The sequence below is a fragment of the Bidens hawaiensis genome, unplaced genomic scaffold (assembly GCF_021521415.1).
Source record: "Bidens hawaiensis isolate Kalapana, Puna unplaced genomic scaffold, B.hawaiensis_p1.1 tig00035222_1, whole genome shotgun sequence".
NCBI lineage: Eukaryota > Viridiplantae > Streptophyta > Magnoliopsida > Asterales > Asteraceae > Bidens > Bidens hawaiensis.
In genome coordinates this window covers 132647-154313 of record NW_027496138.1, presented here as the reverse complement: position 1 = coordinate 154313, position 21667 = coordinate 132647, and the positions used below count along the sequence as shown (strand labels likewise).

Here is a 21667-nt window from a genome sequence, read left to right as displayed (position 1 = left end):
TTATTTTAATAACTTACTACTTTATAACAAGGAGTATATTATGGTTACTTATGTAAATATTTATTTTAATTGGAGACTAGTGCACCTTATATGACAACAAAATTATATATTAAATTGTCGGTATTGATTATTATCGGCTAAAAAATGTTTGATTTAATTAAAATCTATTTTATTTTTTTGCATATTACTCTACTAGGTCTGTATTAACAACCAAACAGGGGAGTTGTAGATTGTATAGGTATAACCATAACAAATCACATATTAATTTACAAATCAACTGTACACCCGAGCCAAACAGGGGAGTTGTAGTCTTAACGGCACCAGCCAGTCATCAGCACAAACACCCTCAGCCCGAAACTTTACAAAACCAAAACTAGCCCTGCACCTTCTATGTACAAGTTGTTCACTCTACCATCCCAACAAATTCAAAAGTCTGGAATATGTCCCAACCCGAGTCAAACCTCACCCAAACACATCACTCGCAGCCAAGACCAAGCTCACCCGAACCCATCTTGGCCCTTTCTTCCCCTTGGTCAGCCCATTGACCTGTCACAAGCACTCTCTTGTCCTCTCTTTTGAGAATGATCACAGGACTTTGACTTTGACTTTCACATTTCGATTTTACCTACAATCACCCCCGCTTAAGAGAAAGCCGAAAAGATTCATCAGGCAATGCCCATGAAAACAAATGCCCACCAGAATCACCACTCAACAATGACTTCAAATCACTTGATATGTGAAGTGCAGTGACTGGATGCTTATGACCCTTGAGCACCTTATGTAGCACCAATGTGTAATCTGGTAATTTACCACCAAGCCCTAACCCACAATGCAATTGTGCAAAAGGATGCTTCTGAGTTTGAGCCATTTCGCTAGAATTATGAACCATTTGCCACACTTTTATGGCCCCACTTTGGTGACCAGACACAAACCAATTCGTTTGCATCCAATCAGAAAACATACAAGTGGTCACAGATAATATTAGATCAGACGGAAGTTGGGAAGTGTTGACCACCGAGAGACAGTCACCGTTCACACTCCAAACCGCCAGCAAAACACCAGCAGCCGTCACAATATCCCCGGTCATGTCATTGACCAAAATAGCCGAAATCGGAAACGGAAACTCGGGAAGCTGTCTGAGAAAAACCATAGAGCTAAGATCCCATATAATGACGGTGCAATCGTCTGAACCGCTTACAATAATCATGTACGGCTGGCAAACGTAAAGGCGCGTGATTTTATCGGTGTGGGCACACAAAGTTTTCTTCAGGTGTAATCTACGCGGTGCGCGGGGCCCACCGTAGCTACCTATACGCCAAACACAAACCAAACCGTCATCTGCACCGGTGACCAAAAGTTGACCATCATGGCTAGCACTTGCACACTGGATCTGGTGACCACCGTGAAGGTTTTCATGGGTTGACAAGAGACGGTCTTGATCATAACTCATGAATCTCAAGCTACGATCTGGGAAACCCCATGCAACATATTTGGTGTGGGTCATGGGTTTAATTATGTTATTTTGACCTAATATTAAAATCCTGTCATTAACGGTAACTATTTGTGCTACTGATGATGTGATCTTTCGGACTTCATGTGGGATAAGACGTGAAGATAATCTGAGTGGATTTAAGGGACGTTTTCTATCGGTTCTTCGTTTGGCGTGAGGTCGCAAAAAAAGTTGTCTCGGGGTTTGACCAAAGTGGTTAATTTGAGCAAGAATTGCTGCTTTCATTCCAGGGTCATCAACCGCATCAATGTCAACACTTCCTTCATATGTATAGTAATAGAAAACATTCACAGCTTCCTCAGCCGCCTGTCAAAATTGGAAACTTTCAGTGTATTACGAACGTTAACAATATAGTAGTGGTATGCAATTTCAATATTGCAATTAGATGACATTAAATAAATGGATACAGCCTCCTAAACTGTTTCGCATCATAGATTTGAAATTATTATTGTGTTAATCTTGTTTATGTAACCATAATTAAGACAAATTTCTAGAAGATCAACACACACCTTGCCTCGTTGTTTGTAACCAAAAATAAGATCTATCCAATGATGCAAATTTTCGGAAACATAATCAGATTCCAGAGCTTCTCTATGCTTCCTGATGAACTCTCTAGCATTACCTTTGGCCCAAGGAGGCAATCCAACATTTTCAACCTAGGAAAACAATCAATGATGTCAGTCTTATGTTGTTACATTTAGCAAGATTAAAATATACCAGAGACAGCATATACAAACATTATTAGTTCCTTTTTTCTTTTTTATAACTAATTAGCGTATTAAATACAATTACAAAGTTGTATTATAAGATATTAATCTGAAACTTTTGACCCATTAGACAACTAAATAGAACATTTTTTCTGCCTAAAAAAAGAGTTGTGCATACCAAACAACAGTATAAAATCCAAGATTGAACTAACGGACCTTCTCTCCTGATTGTTTCTCCCCGAGGTCAAGATCAAAACGGTTTTCCAAGAATTCTGGCATATAAAAGAATTCTGGGATGAGTTCTTTTACGTCTGAGGTATTGCTTCTTCCAGAAGCACTTGACCATGTATCCCGTAGGTTATTGAAAAGACGATCAGCATGGTCAAACTGCCCTCCCTGCAGCTTTTTATTTTCTGCACTAAATGGTGGCAAACGTATAAGGTAAAAGAGAACAATTCCAGCACTTGAGTAGTGAGAACCATAATGAAATTTGGGAATCTCAGGATCATCCCAGCTGTCAAACCTGAATATAAACCACAATAGGTTAGAACATTTGACATGAACAAAGTAAAAGTGATGACTTTGACCTGCTTGCTTGGGAACAGATCGATTTAGGTGTTTCTCTCAAACAAATCAAATAAAAATTGTAGCTAAAAGAAGAATGGCCAAATGGATCAGATGGGTCAAAAGTCACCCAAAGTCTAACTTATTGCATAAAGCTTCCTAAACCATTTTATTCAAAGATTTAAATCGGTAATGGTATACTGTTGTATTTGTATTCATAACTAACGCATTGAATCACCTTTTTTACTACCTACACAACTATATTATTATTTTTTGACTGATTTCCATTGCACAAAGTGAAGATTAAAAAAAAAAAAACCTGGTATAAGGATAATATGGTCAAAATCAATATTTAGTGGTAATAAAAGATGTGTACAAAAAGCCTTCCTACTAAAATGACCTTTCCAATACAATCCCAATTTCACCCTAGCCCAACCCGCCCGACACGCTCACCTTGCCACCTCAGCCAGAAAACCTGAGAAAAAGGTATAAATGAAACAAACCTTTTCCTGAACTCCACTGCTCCTTCTTTTGTTTGACAGCCCATGGACTTGTCAAGCTTCCGGAAGGTTTCGGGCTTTGTTAAATCCAAAGTTTCACTCTCATAATCTGATAATATCCAAGGGAAAACTGGATACTGAGTAAGATCACTGTAACCACGACCTGCAAGTGTGTTGAGGTGCATCAAGTATTGGAAGTTGCTAATTTCACCATTTTGCCACCTTTTGGAAAAGGGTTTAGCTGTAAGCTTGAAAGTGCTTTCTTGCTTCAGGGATCCAGAGATTGTAGGGTCCAAAAATCTGCATATTTACATGCAGAAAGACAAGAATGTGAATAAGAAGCAACAATATAAAAGTCAAAACAAATGTTGACCAGAAACATACGTGCTGTTTCTTGGAAGATTCAATGCCAGCATATTTCTGAAAACTTCTTCCCGTTCCTGTTTATGAAAGACCAAAAGATCATTACATCCGTCCATACTGAATATTTCAATAGCAACAGGACGAAGCTGATAGTCACGTTTCAAAAGTTCATGGACACTTTTAAGCTTCCACATTCGCCACAAATGAGGCACATTTCTACTATTAACTGCACTCTCATTACTCCATGCACCACTATTGTGGGCCCACGCCCTTCCCTCGTTATGTTTATTTACATCCACTTCCCAAGATGAGGAGTCGTTGCATATTGATGCATCTTTTGTTACACCTAAAACTCGATCAATAACCGAGAGATCGTCTTCACTTTTTTTCTCACATATGCACCCAGAATCATCAACATAAAAATTCTCGATAACGTATAGACAGAGTTCTCCAATTAAAAAGATCCCATCATGTTTATCAAGACTAACAACTCTCTCACAATTATATTTAAACTTTATCTTCTCGTTACGTTCCATATAAGGTCTAATTAAATACTCCCCGTTGTCACTCAACTCCTTATCAATTTTTTCATCTGCTACTCTAACATTATCAGATCTTACTGAAGCATATCTTCTCAATGAACCAACTTCAGAATTTTCAAATACACTTTCTGCTTTTGGTGCAACCGCTGAGCTGACATTAACACTAAATTCAGCAGCAGAATAAATACTTGCATCTAAAATACTACTATCCTTATCATCATTCCACCCAACCTGACTGGGCCCCCCATCTTTTACTCCATCTGTGTCATCATACAACTCATTAAAAGGTAAAATACTTGACAAAGAAGCAGACCCACAATCAGAATTAACAAGGTCAGTTTCGTTTTTCTCCCGACCTTCAAACTCCACATTTAGAATGGATTCAATCATGTCAACTTTCAGTTTACGCCATTCAATCTTTTTTCGCATTCTAAACGGGCCTTCGATAGGGCAAAGCTGCCAAACGGGATCATTATCTGTGCCCAACTTAGGCAACGGGAATATGCCCCGTTCATGTACAAGTTGCTGTATATGTGTTTGCCATGCACTTTCAGCATGAAGTACCCAACCATACTTATCTTGACAAACAAGTCTCAGTTCAGTACACATATTATCTCGAACAGATTCCAATGCAATTCTTCTTTCTTTAATCTGCTCCCAGTGTCTCTGGTCAAACTTTCTTGAATCCCTTTTTTTGCTAACTTCTTTCTTACGGCGACTATCCATAGCTTTAATTCGAACTCCCAAGAACCTAGCCGAACTAGCAATATACTGAACCCACATAACCAAAGCACCCTGTTCCAGTATTTTATTAACATGAACTTCAGATATTTGTAGCCATTTGAGAAAAGATTGCATACTTTCAGTAACAAGTCTATCAAAACCACCATGAAAAGCATCCAAAACTGGCCCTTGATTTGGTTTAGAAACAAGCAGGTCTTCTAGTGCGGTTTTCCGATACAGTAACAGATGTTTTAGAATATCAACTGCCAAATTCTGTGCATTTTGCCTTTCATCATGCAAAAGAGAGATTAAATTTATACACAAGCAGCAATTTAGGTCATTTTCAAGGTTACTTGGACAGAATATCACGCGTTTATGAGCAACGAGCAGCTGTAGCACGGTGCAGATATCTATCACATTGTCTTGTTCTAAGTCGTTAAGAACGGATCTTTTCTTGGGCTCAATTTGTTGCAACTTTAAACGTGAAACAAGTTCATCTTCTCCAATACAAATCAAGAAAGATGGAAGAAAACAGTACATGATTGCGCGGTTCAAGTTTTTAAACATTGAAAGTATGTAAGCATCAAGCTGTTTCGATCTTCCAATAGACAGTAACCCTTTGCTAGGTGGTGGTGCTTGTTCGATTCTACCAAGTTTATTAGCCAACTGTAACATAGATAACAAGAATTCGAGAGTTTTCAGTACAGCAATGGGCTCGGGAAACGCACCCATATATAGACGGTCAATTATGAGATAACATAAAGCATCTAAATTTGTTGACCAACGGGCTTTATCAAGTTTCTTTTGGTCTTCTTCATCATCACGCAAGATACGTCTTTCTAGAAAGTTCATCAGTCTACCAAGGCACAAACCTTGAAAAACCAAGACAGATTCAGCATCAACATACATAGGAACACTTTCAAGAATGCTCTCGATAACGGGTACAGCTTTTATCTGGTCGGTTACAAAATCTGATAGAACTTCTGCCATGAAATCTAAAATGGCGGTTGCTCCGGCTGAACATGGACCACCTCCATAACCAGAATCATCTGCTTCAAGAAGCATTTGTGGGTTAATTGTGAAAATTGGGTCTGTGGTGTTTGGAATTATGGGAGGGCGTTTTGAGTCTGATGTGGCATCGAAATCAGACATGGAAATAGATGTCATTGATGAAGATAAACCTAACTTGGGTTTTGATTCAGAGAGACTCCCTGCAAGATTTTGTGATGAAGCTGCTCGGTGGACCCCAGTGGATCTCTCTGGAAAATACGAGGAATCGAGTCTACTTAAAGATGATGAACTCAGTGTTCTTGTTTGGTGAATGGGCTTAGGAGTGGTTAAATCTTTACTGCTGGACTTGTGTAATTCGAGTGTGGATGTGGGCATGTTATATTCTTTATATCCATCTGAATTGCTTGTGGCAACAGGAATATCATCAGAACTTGTAGCTGGTGGAAAGCTTCCCAGACTTGTGAAGGTTTTAGCACACTCTTCTTGCTCAAGTGGCAAGCTATTGTGAGAACTAGCAGTATCCTCACAATCATTTGGACTTGTGTCTTCTGGCTTCACAGACAGCCTCTTAGCCATCTTCACAGCATGAGCTGACCTACAAAGAGAAGATTAAAAGATAAATGACCAGCGTGAGTGCATAATTAAAAGGTCTCTGCCACAACCTTTTCCATTAATAACATGAGCTTTTTTGTGTTTATTTTTCTGATTTTGTATGGACAACAAATGAGTTGACTATGATTATAAAAACAATGTTATTACAATGATAATGTCTTGTCATTGTATAAAACGATTTATGATCCATTCCCTTTTCAGCTATTTTTTATGACCAATTTTGAGTAAATAGGTTTAAATTTCAACCTCTGAACATCACATATAAGCCAAGAAAAGTAAAGTAGAACCTGACACATGAAAAATAAAGATCCACGCAGCTTTCAAGAAATTCAGCTCGTCTGCACACAACAGAAAAGGGAGGACACATTTTGGCTAAATCAACCATGAACCTAAGAATGGAAGTTGCAGCAGTTGGAGCCGAAGCATCTCCGCCCATGAGTCTGGCGGCATATGTTTTATGCATCAGAGCTTCACCCTGAAGCTCACCAGTCATCTCTGTATTTTCATTTACAAGTTCTGACACAAGCCAATCACCAAGCAGATTTATATCACCACTTTCACAAGCAATCATTGTCTGAATAGACAACCTGTCAAATGTGGATTTTGCGATTGCAATAACAGAATCCAAAAGTTCCAAAAACTTCAATTCGGTTTGACTTCCATCACTTGGCACAAGGGCATGAAAGTCCAGCAAACGAACTTCAGGTAATCTTGGATAAACAGGCTTCCCAAATATTAAACAGAAAAGAATATAATATATCTCAGGGGAATCATAAAAACTAGGAAGCACTCTAACTAACCCTAGATATCCTCCACTTGTACGAAACTTAAGAGAAAATGTAGAAGGTGAGGTTAAACACACACCAAGAAGAGTCATAACCCACCTCATACTAGTGGGATGAACCGCTTCATCAAAAAAGTAAGTGATTAATTTTGATGAAACAATTTTATGCCACTGTTCCAGCAATTCTTCTGATGTAATTGTCACTATAATATCGATTAGCATCTCGAGCAATATATTTCTAACAATAATCTGCTTCCCGGTTGACTCTCTAATGATTTGACCTTTTGATGTCAATTCAGGAGGATCAAAAGTCGTGATTACAAACCTAACGACGTGTTCCAGTTCAGAAATAACAAATCTGTCTTTCAAAATTACCCCTAGCAGATCAACTAGTTTTTCTAGTACAGGAATTTCAACATCGCCTCTTTGTAGGGTTACTAAAAGATGTTGAATAAGGTTCATCTTACGTAAAACGATAAGATTATGATTTCTGTACCAATGCATTGAAACTAGGTTTTCAAGAAACCCCAAAAGAGCAATTTGTATTGGAACTGATGCTGCTACCCAAACAGTCCAATCCAGTAATACGTGTTCAACCATATCTGCATTTGAAAGAACAACACAGTTTGATGTATCAGCTTGTAAATCAGTGTTATCGAGTTCTGATATATTTTCAGAAAAATCATCCATATCTCCATGTGAGCCAACTGAGGAAACTTCATTTGGCAAATTAAGTTCCACAAAGGTGGATACTTGGACGGGTTCAACAGGTGACGGATCGTTATTGATTTTTTCCAACTTTTTTGGTCCAAGTAAAGAAGCTTCACATGCAGCAATTTGGAAAAAGATCTCAAGTGAATGAATGTCGAATAATGACATTTTGGGATGTAATAGTAGTGCAAGCAGGTGATATCCTTTAAGAGATTGCATGTCCCTAATATTTTGTGGATTTTGGTGAAGTGCGCATTCAAGAAGTTTGAGCCCCATGTGCAGCATGTCTCTGGTTTCAGCTACTTCAACTATGGCTAGAACCATGGCTAACCCACCAATGGATCTCATGGTTTCACCTATTATTGAATGCTTGCATACACATATATCCCCATGAAGACGTCCACAGCGTGGTATACCTGATGGAAGAAAGTAGCACTAATCAATACGTCAACCATAATGTTCTCATAAAGTAGAAAACTCATTGTTCATATAATGATGATTAATGCAGATCATTATTCGAAAATTTTGTTTTGTGATCATGATTAATGCATTAAATATGCAAACATGTATTAAAAAATGGGTTAAAATGTGTGGGCCAGCCCCACTCAACCAGACCCGTATTGAACCCTACTAGAAAATGACAATTTCAACCAGAATTCATTCGGCATGTAATAAGAAGCTGAAGTATTCATAGAAAGTAGAAACATCATGAAATTAGGCTAAACAAAGCAGATGAATGGCTTGTAGCAAACCTCCCAATGGAGAAGCAGCCGCTGACATTGGATCAACTAAATTGAGCATTGACAAAGTTCCAGATGTTCTAGAAGCTTCTGTAGATGTTCCATCAAATGCAAATATTAGTTTTCTTCCAGAAAGCTGTAATGAAAGGCTCGCTAATCTTTCAAGGTCCCAAACAGCGCCACTACGATCTGTCTTAGAACCGCCTTGCTTATTACCACTATCAGGCTTCTGTGTGTTAGAAGCCATTGTGAAATCAACTTCAAGGGAATCTACGATATCCATATTTCCACCACCACAAGCCTGATTTGGAACAAATTGCAAAAGATTTGTGTCTTGGAAAAGACCAGTATAACCTCTGCCCAGAATATACATAAAACAAATTGAACCAGGCGTCAATGCCTCTTCAAAAAGATAGCAAGACCTGATTTTCCAGGACAAGTCACTGACCCTTGCACAACTGACAGGTGTCCCAATAGTTACCTGCATAGACTTGCCAGCTGGCGAAGGAGAGTACCCTAATCTGCCTGTGTGTCTAAGCTTCCCATTAAGATAAACATATGAAACACTAGATTGGAATAATCCAGCTAATGCATGTGGTTTGCTGTGCACCACAGCAAGATGATGCCACCTGTACTCGTCTATATCTAAACCTGAAAAAGATAATGAAGACTCGCTGCTGGTTGCTAGGGTTAATGTTCCATCCTCTTGAAGATAAATCTCAGCGTAAAAGGTATTGGTATTACTATTACCACCATCTGTAGCACCAACAGAGAATATACGCATGATTTGTGGACTTGTGCTTCTAGAAGGTTCTGTGTCTTTCCCATTTGATTTTAAAAGATTCTGATATTGGAACCAGCAAACAAAAGAATAGCCAGCAGCAGGGGGCCATGATCTTTCACCCAATGGTACTTGGATAGAGGCATGCCCAGATTTGCTCATATCCAGTTCTACAAAAGGTGCAAGAGCGATATTCTCTGAAACTGTAAACCTCTCCATCATAGTAACAAGAGTATGACCAGATTTCATATGTCTCACTTGCAATATGTATCTTATAATCACCTGCAGTTCTGCTGATGACAGCCTGCAACCAAAAGAAAAAAAAAATTAAAAATTACAAGTGTCAATTAGTATTATAGTTCCATGATTAAGGATAAATACAGGTCAAAACAAGTAACTTCTTGTATGAGTGAAAGCAGGTCAGGTTGGGTTAACCACGTTAAATTCTGATTTTTTGTGTAATATGACTTTGGAACAAATAGAGAATATTATTTCAAGAATTATGTAATATTTTGAATAAAAAGACTCAGAAGGTTTTACACTTTTATGCATTAATAATATCCTCAGTAACCTTTGACCCTTTTCCTTTTAAATCGTTCTCTTTTATTTTACAAGTAAATGGGTTAAAATTGTGACCAAGTACAGTGAAAATATTCAAATAATATTTACACAAAATGATAGTTTTAAAAAGAGTTTTACCTATAAGAACCAAGTACTTCAATGATACTTAAAGCCTGAAAAAGCAGCGAGGATGAACCAGAAAGGAAGGGATGTATTGTCTCAAGAAGAAGCTCCACACAACCTAACCAAATAATAAGTTAGCTAGATATATAAGACACTAATTTCTTTAGCAACAACACATCACAAATTTGTAAATCAATACCTGCAGATGTAAGGCTTTCCTGATTAAAAGCGCCAGCACAAGCAAGTTCTTCAATAAGTTTTAGAAACTTGAGTTGAAGGTTTGGAGTAAAACGCAACAGCAAATGGATGAGAACCCTAACTGCACCAGCATTATATATGTTCTGCTTATCAAGAACAATTGAACCCGATGGAGCAATTATTTGGAAAGCAGAAACATCTCCAGTATCATCTAATGTTTCCGTAGTTTCTGGTGTAAAAGATGGTGGAATCAAAATCTCAAGAGCAAGTTCAAATAACAACTGCATGACTTGTTTTTCACACTCCACACAGATCAATCCAGAATCAGATAAAAGATCATAAAAAGTTTGTGAAGATATAATTGTGTGTAGCTTTACTCTGTTCACAGGATTGTTGCTAGTGCCAGCAGTGATCACATGCAACAGATATGTAAAAACTTTCATGCAAACTGTTATTGAGGATTGACTGATTAGTCCATTATCTCCCTGAAAACTATGGAGGGTTGTTAAGATAAGAGAAAACCCAGTGGCTTCACCAAACACTCTCTGAGCAGAAGCGCTGGCTCCTAAAATTCGCCACATGGCACCAAAAATATCACACTTTGCATCTTCTGGGAGTTTATATTGAGATCCTGAACTGCTTATCACCATCCCACTCTTTGAAATGTCAATCAGTACACCCAATTCATCTGCATGAGCCTAATAAAAGTTACAGATTAGGTTACTAAAGTTAAAATAAATTTAAGAAAAACATCTAAAAAGCAGTATTTCACCTACAAGTCTATAACTCGATTAGTAAATTTTAGGCCACAATTAAACATGCCTACACTTTATTAGAAGAAAAAAAACTATTTTTGCTTCGGTTGTAAAACGGTCACCTTTTCACTTCTGAAATTTGCTAATTGCTATTTACATTGAACTTCATATTAAGCATTATTTGTATTGAGAAGTACCGGGTTTTAATAGAAAAAAAGTGTAATTGGAACACAGAAAGTAACACGATCCATTCAATGCAATCAATAAAATAAAAAAAGGACGCACGCACGCACACACAAACATATATACAGAGAGGGGGTGGAGCCAAAGATCAAATGCGAAACTAAATATTCATGAGAACAATGAAAATAAAACTGATAGAACTAACTTTGTAACCTTGACTCGCAATTTTGTAATGTGCTCACAATCACATGAATATTTAGTTACTCACTGGCAGCCTTTCTATGTATATATGGGTGTGCATATAAAGGGCGGTATCAAAGAAATAGCCCAAATATCATGGGAAGACCCTTGTTTTTCAACCCGATACACAACTGCACGTTTATCCAACGAATTTTTGACCGGCCATGCATCATTTTGATAAAGTTGTGTGTGTATGTGTTTGTTAACCCATGCATGGCACAGAAACAGGAATCGCTAACAACCTGTGCAGAATCCTCAATTATTAGGCAAGATAATACTCTAAGAACACCAGGGCGGTGGACATCAGAGGCCAAAAAGGGAAGAGAAGTAGTTACTCCATCAGCAGAACGAAATGTCACTTGATTAAATTCAGCTTTTCTCAATAATGAAACCAAGCAGTCCCAAGCAACTGAAATTGTGACTTCATCTTCAAAAAGACACAACTTTCCGGAACCAGAATCCAATAATCTAGGAGATGATAGAGTGATATCTTTACTTTCCATATGCTTCTGGAAATCATTCGGGCTACCCTTCGTTTCTACCTCAGCACTATCATCATTGTTCTTGTTCTGCTCCTGCTCTGGACCCACAAGAAACTTGTGCAGCTTGAGATCATCTAATAAAACCTCCAGCACACCAACTTCTCTCAGGAACTTTTTGTACTGTTGATCAAATGACACTAGCTTTACAAAGAATCCCAGAAGTGTGCGCTTCAGTTCAGATGTTATCGGTTGTTGCAACAAGCAGCAAAGTGAAAGTAATTCTTGTTCAGGTATGCAATTCACGACAGTCACAGCATATTCGAGAATTTTAAGAATAATGTCTTGAAAAGATTGCGGAAAGCTGCCCATATTGAGGATGAACAATGGAACAGTTCGCAACTGCTGACACAAGGTGTAGTTTTCAAGATGACTTGAAAATATTTTGAATATTCTATGTAGTACTTCAGCCTGAAGCTCCCTGCTATCTGATTTGAGAAAAATGTCTTGCAACATTTGGACAGCTTCTAGATCCTTAACTTTGTAATTATCTTTCTCCCAGGCATCATTATTAGATGCTCTGCCAGCTGGATTAAGATCTTTTGTACCCTTTGATCTAGGGGACAGGGTTGTCTGTGTTGAGCCTGTTTGAGCTAGATTAACAAGAACATCAAGTAATCTAGAGAGTGTGGGTGAAACGGATGGTGATGAGGTGTCTTCTTCTCCTGTTTCATCATGCATGTCCATGTCATTAGTTGATTTTGGCCCTTCCGGGTCAGAATTTTGACTAGTTTGAGAACTCTGATCTTTTGAAAGAATAAAAGCGAAGTGAATGAGATATTGGTATCCATTAGCATCATGAATGTCTTCCCTGAGCTTGATACCACCAGCCTCTACAAATCAACATTAGGTTCAGTAAGCATCACTACGGACTTTCAAAATTATGGAAAAAAAAATACTAAGGTGCAAACTTAACATTTACTTATTAATGGTCAATTTGGGTTATGGTTCCTCTCTAATACGTTACACAAAAAAATAAAACAATAAAATGCCAAATGCCACCCGAAGTGTGTTTTTTAAGAGAAATCATGAAGGTGCCTATTTTTTGGTGTGTTATACCTCTATGGCCATGCAAGAACAATTTGACACCTATAGTCATGAGATACGCCGTACACGGCACGTGTATACTTTTACTCATGTACAAAAGACACTTGAAGCTGATTCGTGGATAACCTATTATTGATATACGAAAAGGCAATTTTTTGAGATAGGCGAACGCAAAAGGCATATACTTGAATCATTCAGTAACATGTGTTATGCCCATTGTGGCACCTCTAGAAAAAACAGTGATAAATAAACCATGTAACTGACCAGGTCTGTATGACAATTCCACACATTCAAGCAACAAATCCACAATACGCACTGTATATGCAGAATCTCCAGATTCAGGATTAAAGTCTTTCACTGCCAATAACAGCACTTTTATCTGCACAAAAAGATATTAATAAACTGAACTGATACTCAAATATATTGCATAACCCAATTTAACTCAGCATGACAGAATGTGATAGTCACCAGCTGGTGTTTCCTTATGTACTCAGCAGTGCTCCCATTGTCATTAACCAGAAGAAGACCTAATATCTGGATAGCAAATGAATGACAATAGATACATCAAGTTCTCAAATGAAGATTAGCATGAGCATACAAGAAAGTGTAATCACCTGCATCGCATGCCTATGGAGCTGAATGGCATGCAAGGGGACAAGCCCTTCCTCATATCTTGAATATAAAACAAAGGACCCATTGGCTACCATCTGAAAGAGTAGCTCAAGAGAATTATCATCAATCAAACTCTGTGCAGCTGCAGGATGGGTTGCCAATGCCTTCATTATATGTAGAATGCTGCCCTCTACCTTCAAAGGCAAATCACAATTACAAATATATCCACTCTCATTTGTTGGTCTTACTTAGAGTCAAGTCTATATAATTAAAGCATGGGAATTAAATTGATCTATCATATCACTAAATATTGTATTAACTATGTGATAGAACCCCGAAAATAAAATAGTAAATTGATAGAAATAAACAGGAGTAGGGATAGTTGGCCCGTTTCGAGAGGGGCTAGTCTCCAGTTAATCCTATTCGAGAAGGATTAGATCTCCGATTAAAAGAGGTATAAGAACCTTAATTTTGATAAACATAAACATCCATATCCATAAACTAAAGCCCGGACACTTATATAGACACAATTTTATTAATAAATGTTGCGGTTACGTAGACCTTTCAGTGTCCTTGCCCATTCGTCTCCCTTGGACCCTTCAACTTATGACAGGTTCGTATCAATACATCCCGCCGGGTAAAACGACTTGTCCTCAAGTCGACAACCCGGTATTTGTTGACCGTTGTGCCAAGCGATAAGCCATTAAATCATGAACTGACCCGCTTCCTGAACCCCGTAGCTATCTTGAACTAAACAAGGTCGATGTCTAACATGGACCAGATTGAACATTGAAGCACAAGGGACCGGATGGGGGTGAGAGTCTGTTAAGAGGGCAGGCTCACAAGTCACATGGACGACCCCACTGATGGTAAGCGGCAGCCCAAAGAGACGAGGCAACAGCTTATCCTCTAGGGGATTGGCCAAATCAAATGCTAGGTTTTTCTCCAAATCTCCGGTCTTTGTTTTTAGGGGCAATACAATCATATTCAATTGATCACCCAAAATGTTCTGATTTGAAAATTCCCGAGGGGAGCCTTGTGCCCATTGTTTAACACTTACCACCTGCTTAGATTGATCTTCATCGCTAGGGTTATCGTCTAGGTCTTCCTCTTTAGCCAGATCCGGTTGTGGGTCGTGAGGTTCCTTCTGAGATTCCTTGACATTCCACCAAGCCTTGATCTCTGCAATATCCTCCTTTATGGTCAGCAGCGTGTCTAATCGAGCTGCAATTGCTGCCAGCTGAGAAGAAAGCCAAATCATCTGATTTGGAGTCAATTGTGTGGCAATCGGATTTGGTGAGATACCATCACCGTTGCCATAACTGTTCCAAGTTTGCACCAAATGATAGAACCCCGAAAATAAAATAGTAAATTGATAGAAATAAACAAGAGTGTCGAGAGGGGTTAGTCTCCAGTTAATCCTATTCGAGAAGGATTAGATCTCCGATTAAAAGAGGTATAAGAACCTTAATTTTGATAAACATAAACATTCATATACATAAACTAAAGCCCGAACACTTATATAGACACAATTTTATTAATAAATGTTGCGGTTACGTAGACCTTTCAGTGTCCTCGCCCATTCGTCTCCCTTGGACCCTTCAACTTATGACGGGTTCGTATCACTATGATCATCCAAAATAATAGTAACCCCAGTCTCTGATTCATTATTTTGTTATTAAAAAAATAGTAAAAGCAACTGGCCTACCTCAAGCTGCCGATCTGGAACTACATTCTCAGTTACCTCTGGTTCCCCTTCAACAGTAACAGTATTCTGCCTCACATTTCCTTCATCAGAAACTAGAAAAGCATCGAGTATATGAACAAGACAACATAATATCCCCGAATCAAGGAGAGATTGTTTATCAATAGCCTGCAACCAATTAATAAAAAATACATTATTCACTGTGAAAAACATTTATTTATAACATGCAAAGATTAAATGCACACCCCACAAACAAGGAATGACACTGCATGCAGTAAATTTGAACCAACTTGAGCTCCATCCTGTAAAGGTATGGGTATAAATGCATGCTCATACGAATCACTTATAAACAAACTCATAAAAACATGAGAGAGAGAAAAAAAGACGGAGACCTCAGTAGCATCTGAGAAAAAACCTATCACCCTTTCGATATCCAAAGATCTTGTTTGGCTGCTAACTTTTAACTTTTCAATATCTGTGACAAATGCTCTACCAACAACAAAACAAAATATGTGTGTCTCTACTAACCTGTGGAACAAAACTTTTAATGTTAACACATATATGAAAGCAAAAATCTCCAAAGAATCAAATATGACATATTTCTCTTAGTAATGTGTTTGAAAACCTTATATAAACCAAAAGCTCTAGTTTATAACATGATTCTTTTGACCGAAAAAATCCTTTAACTTGATGCCACAAGAAGCCCGGTGTTACGTGTAGCAACATAGGTCATGCAATCAGCAGAAAGTATATTTGCTACACATGGAATAAAAAATATATATATTCCAGTCTGTTGAGACTTGAGAAAGAGGTTTGTCTCCGTAAACCATCAAAAGTAGTAAGATACAATCAGCAGAAAGTATATCAGAATCTGACATACTATTGAATTTACTTCCAAATTGGAACCTTTTGTCCCATTGTTTTGTCATAAAGGAATGAACTTTGGCATACCGGACTCCCGACTAATCAGGTTAAAAGCTTAGTTTAGATGGCACTCGACACATCAAATTACCAATTTCACACGGTTTTACAAACAAATCCTCTAATTAAGGCTCTCCGGCAATACAAGTATACTTAAAAAAGTTCTTTGCCATGCATTAAGATACTATCATTGTAAAATGAAAAAACTAAACAGAAAATTGTATGTAAATTGGAATTTTAAACAAGGGTAGTTGATTTCATACATGGAAATCAGCTGTGCTACATTAGAATGCTGCTTTACTAATCTACAGAAGACATCAATAGTAATATTCAAGTCTTTTTCCTTCTCCTGCATAGATATATTGAAACCGTCAACTCTAATCAGCTGTTATTCCACAAAAAAAAAAGAAGGAAGGGACTCATGATCATAAGATGTACCAACCTTCTCTGAAGTCGATATCCGGAACTCTTCCCAAGACCTCTTGAAATCCACTTCAAGTTCATATTTTTCTCTGTTTTTAAACATGTAAAGATTCAAAAACACATAAGGTACAAGGTGAAGCAAATATAAGTTTTTTACATGGATGATCATGTTGAGCAAACTAGAGTTGCTCAAGTTCACATTAAAAATGAATGCTTTAATGAGCAAGCACACACTATCATATGTAAATTGTGGCAAGAATCATATCCATGGTGAAACTAATTAGAACTTGGCAGCTTGCATATTTGTTTAAAATATATAATTCCAAGTTACTATAACTCTTCTCTCACATACACAATTAAATATGTTTCACGGTTTCATATCAAGTGAACCGCAAAAAGAAATGACCAGAATAAAATAAGCAACTTAGGCCGGGTTTAATTTGAGCATTTACCATTCTCCAAATGTGTGTGTGTGTGTGGGGTGGGGGGGGGGGCGAAAAATAAACACGCAAGCATTACATGTGTGTAGTAGACCTATTACATGCAGCGTTAATTAAACCCTTACAAATCAGTGCACAATTAATGATAACAGGAATTTAAGGAGTACTTCATAAATGTGAAGATCTTTATCAATTTGAGAAGCAAATCACCATAGATCACAGCTAATAGATCATCTATAAAGATCTAAGTAAATACCATAAAGGTAACTTAATTCCACCTACTCTAACACAATGCCACATTAAGGATAACTTGAACAACAAACCATAAGCACTTGAATCCGCTTTGAGTTGCCGATTCTTTCCAAATTAATATTGATTCAGTCTAATTATGCAGAAATAAAAAGAACAGATAACCTACCTTGACAATGGATCATCAGCATCATAGCTTGAAGAAGTGGCATTATTATTATTATTATTATTACTGTTGGGATCAAAGGAAAAGGGTGAGGCGGATGACGTGGCAGGTGTAGGCGATGATAAGCCTACCTTATCTCTGAAGTCTTTAAGCAATGTTACCCATTTCATCCTTTAATAAATAAACACTCATTCGCCGGACGCGATTAATTTGTATTCTGTTAAATCCGGCGAATCTCGGAGCTCAAAAACCCTCCGTCATAATGAGGGAACAGAACAGAAATCGAAGTGAGCTTATTATCGATCGGAGTCAATTAGGGGAAAATAATTGCAATGCAGATCGAGGATGATGAAATTGAAGCTGGAATGTGTGCTAATTTTATCCTCTGAATCAGTGAATTACAACGAGATTTTGCGTCAGTTTTGGTGCCCTAATAACAACTCTAAACTCGAATGAGAATGAGAATGATTTTGGACTCGCCTTGTTTCGCGCTCTGTTATGTTTATTTCTTTTTCTAATCTTCTTTTGCAGATTTTGAAATGAGTTATATTTATGTTATTCACCCCTACACTTCTCTAGAATTATCCTCCTTGTGTTCCCGAGTTTAATATACGAAAGAAAATAACGGAAAGAGAATTAAGGAGAGAACAAATAGAGTGAAAGATAAAGATTTTATTAACTATCGTCTTTTCAAGTTCGAATGAATTAAAAAATAATAATAATAATAAAGATTTATATGTTAAAAAATTTTCCTTTCAAATTTCAATGAAGAAAATAAACATGCATTTTCCTTCCATTTCTCTCGTTTTCTCTTCATTTCTTTCAAATTCTTTCTATCCCGTCGTTAAATGAGACTCCAAATTCTAATGGTCATTGTATATATAAAATGAGTTGTACTAAAGTAACTAGTAGAGAAACTTTGACGAACACTCCAGTTTTCATAAACAAGGAGGGCTAGACTCAATTCGTATAAGAATTTTCAGGCAAACATTTATAAATTTACACAACTGAGCAAAAATAACAGGGGGAGAGGTCACCCCGGGCGACCATTATGTTGCGCACTTGAAAGTAACTCACTTGTGTGTCTTTATTCGGTTTGAAATTAATTAAACATAATCAAAACCGGTTAAAACTAAACAAAAGTTGAAATTTTAGTTTTTGATTCAGTTTTAGATAGAAGCCAAGTTGTAATAATTTATTTTACATAATCTTAATTCATTTTGTATTTTAAAAACCCATAATGGTTATTTAACTTTTGTCATTTAGCTCAATTCAATTATTAAGCTAACCCAATCTTATTTAGACGAATACATTAATGGTAAAAGAAAATTATTCAGTTGCAAACTTACAAAACAACCTAAATTCTTGTTTGGTTTGATTTTAACCTTACTAAATTTGGCTCTCTATAACGACACAATAAAATCCCAAAGCAAAATTATATTGAATAACTAGACGAATCGATGAACACCCACCCTCCCTTCTTTTACCATATGTACACCTTCCGTCTGTATTCGTATACTACTCGTTATATGTATGTATACACCTTTTATACACCCGTACAAACTTAAGGGTATGACAACTATAGGAGGTACATTTAAGTTTAACCAGTAGCGTGGGTCCCGATAATGTCAACATAGTCTGGCCTGAGTGGTGGTGGGGCCGCATTGCGGTCGCGATACCACTTAACTGAGAAAGTCGCCGTTCAAAAAAAGTGTTGTTGAAAAATGTTTGATGTCATAATGTCATATACGGTAATAACATAATTTCTAACATATTAATTATGTTTCTCTTAGATGGATTGATTATGACTTTACCATGAACGAAGTTTTTGTCATGTTTGAACTTTCCTCTTTTATGAAATTGAAGTGTTTTTTTTTGTCACATTGGAATCTTTACTTTTCTATGGAATATGAGTATTGTTGTAACGCTAAATGTATTTCTTATGAATGGTTTCTTATGCGCATAACTTTCATATAAAGTAGGAATTTTTGTAAATGTGAAATTAGAACTTTTGTTTAAGATATTAAGGGTGGACACAAGGAATCACCTCCGTATTCATCCCAAGGGTCATGGATAGGGCTGTTTAGTGAAAACCTCCACTATTCACTGCTAACCATGTTCAGTGAAAATAAATGCGACACATTTTAAACGAACAAATGAAAAGGCCCAAACGAGCAAATGGAAAACACGAGTAAAAGAAAACTAGAATGACGGAGAGACCTCTTTAAGTATCCCGCGAGTCCCTAACAGCCCCTTTATAAAAAAAAAGTCTAAAAAAACACTTTTTTTAACAATCATGGTTTCTTATATAAACGACTTTCACATAAAGTAGGTATTTTGGCAAATGCAAAGGTTGAAATTTTGTTCAACATATTGAGGGTGGGTAGATGGAATTACCTCCATATCATCCCACAAGTCGTTAGATAACTCCATTAAGTAAAACAAAAGCTTACCCGTCGCTACTAGCATGTCAGTGAAAACAAATGAGACACATTTCAAACAAACAAATGGATGCCCAAATGAATAAATGGAAACCACAACAAGCACGAACTCACCTCTTTATTCATCCCACGAGTCCCTGCAAACTCCTTCATTAGGGGTGGGGGATACCATAAAATAGTGATGAGGCCTAAAATATACATAAAATTATATAAATATTTCCTACATGTTGAATAGTTTTTCGGTTAATAATTACTTTTAATGAATTCATATTTAAAATATAGAAAACTTAAGGGTAAAATATGAATTTTGTCATATCACAACAAATAATTTGAATAATAATAAATCAAGTTGTATTTTTGGTAAAGATCTCGTGAGTTTTTGTGATTAAGAAAGAAAAATAATTAAATAAGGAAACAAATAATATTGTCATATTTCTAATTGAGTAAACTGTGGTTTTCGTCCCTGTGGTTCGTCCAAATACGTGGTTTTAGTCCAATAGTTTTAAATCTGCAATTTTCGTCCCAGTGGTTTCATTTCACTTTGCAATTAAACCCGAGACCGCTAACCTCGTTAAGTCTGGTCGTTAAACCCATCAGCATGTCCTCACGTGAGGGCCAGTTTTGTCTTTTTTCTCCCCAAATAAACCCCAACCCTAATTCGCAAGCCCCTTCTTGTGAGGGGCTGAGGTGTATTTGCGGAAAAAAGGACAAAATTGCCCCTCATGTGAGGGGCACGCTGATGGGTTTAACGATAAGACTTAACAGGGTTAGTGGGGTCGGGTTTAATTGCAAGTGAAATGAAACCACATGGACGAAAATCACAGATTTAAAACTATTGGACTAAAACCGCAGATTTGGACAAACCACAGGGACGAAAACCGCAGTTTACTCTTTCTAATTTTTTCCTATAGTGATTTAATCATAAAACCAATGAAGATATATTACTTATTCTATTTATGTCTATATAATCAGGCACAGATAAGAGTTGAAATATGATATGGGCTTCACTTTCAGAATCTTCCATGATTTTTAGGGTTTGGGCTTGTACTTTCCTATATAAACACCCTTAAATTCAACCTTAAAAAGAACCTGAAGCCACCAGCCGTTTGGGATGAAATTGGGAGCTCTATAAGTGATCTTTTGGAGGTTTTTGAGGCTTGGAATCATACGGTAGCGAGCATATTGATCAAGAACGAAGACCACGGGTTTTATCGCCTTTAATCTTTCGTTTCCTTTATTTTTCACAATGAATTCCTTTATTATTGTTTTGTTTGATTTTACCATGCTAGGCTAGACTTTATGGACTGCCTAGGCTTATGATGAACCTTTATTGATGTTTGATTTTTACTTGGGATTTATTTGTCATTATGGTTTTATGAACTAGTAAAAGGTTTAATTATATTAAATTGTTGCATACGCGTGCTTAGGATTGTTTGTTGAGTTTCATTATTCCATTGTTTCCTTGATTATTGTTTGTCATCATGATAGGTTTCTATTAGGTCATCTACTTTGTGTT

At 37.1% G+C, this 21667-nt stretch overlaps 1 protein-coding gene across 1 annotated transcript; it reads right to left on the bottom strand.

Annotated features, from left to right (window-relative positions):
• Window positions 1-455: 455 nt before the first annotated feature.
• LOC143587204 (protein SPIRRIG-like) lies at window positions 456-17027 on the bottom strand. The gene is made up of 18 exons (XM_077068559.1): window positions 16875-17027; window positions 16696-16781; window positions 15904-16039; window positions 15757-15813; window positions 15551-15679; window positions 13809-14036; window positions 13663-13728; window positions 13459-13573; window positions 11851-12980; window positions 10432-11128; window positions 10248-10350; window positions 8780-9852; window positions 6820-8443; window positions 3666-6515; window positions 3285-3581; window positions 2434-2740; window positions 2020-2166; window positions 456-1816 (listed from the first exon to the last, which is right to left on the bottom strand). The coding sequence occupies exons 1-18, from the start codon at window positions 17022-17024 to the stop codon at window positions 632-634; spliced, it is 10380 nt and encodes a 3459-aa protein (XP_076924674.1). The 5' UTR covers window positions 17025-17027; the 3' UTR covers window positions 456-631.
• Window positions 17028-21667: the final 4640 nt, after the last annotated feature.

What these genes read in the sequence shown, in the direction of transcription:
- LOC143587204 (XM_077068559.1), bottom strand. Translation starts at nt 17,024, where the DNA reads ATGATCATCCATGTAAAAAACTTATATTTGCTTCACCTTGTACCTTAT. An exon ending in GGAATTGTCATACAGACCTG is followed by an intron (nt 12,981 to 13,458) that starts GTCAGTTACATG and finishes GTTGATTTGTAG; the next exon opens with AGGCTGGTGGTATCAAGCTC. An exon ending in TAATTGAGGATTCTGCACAG is followed by an intron (nt 11,129 to 11,850) that starts GTTGTTAGCGAT and finishes AACTTTTATTAG; the next exon opens with GCTCATGCAGATGAATTGGG.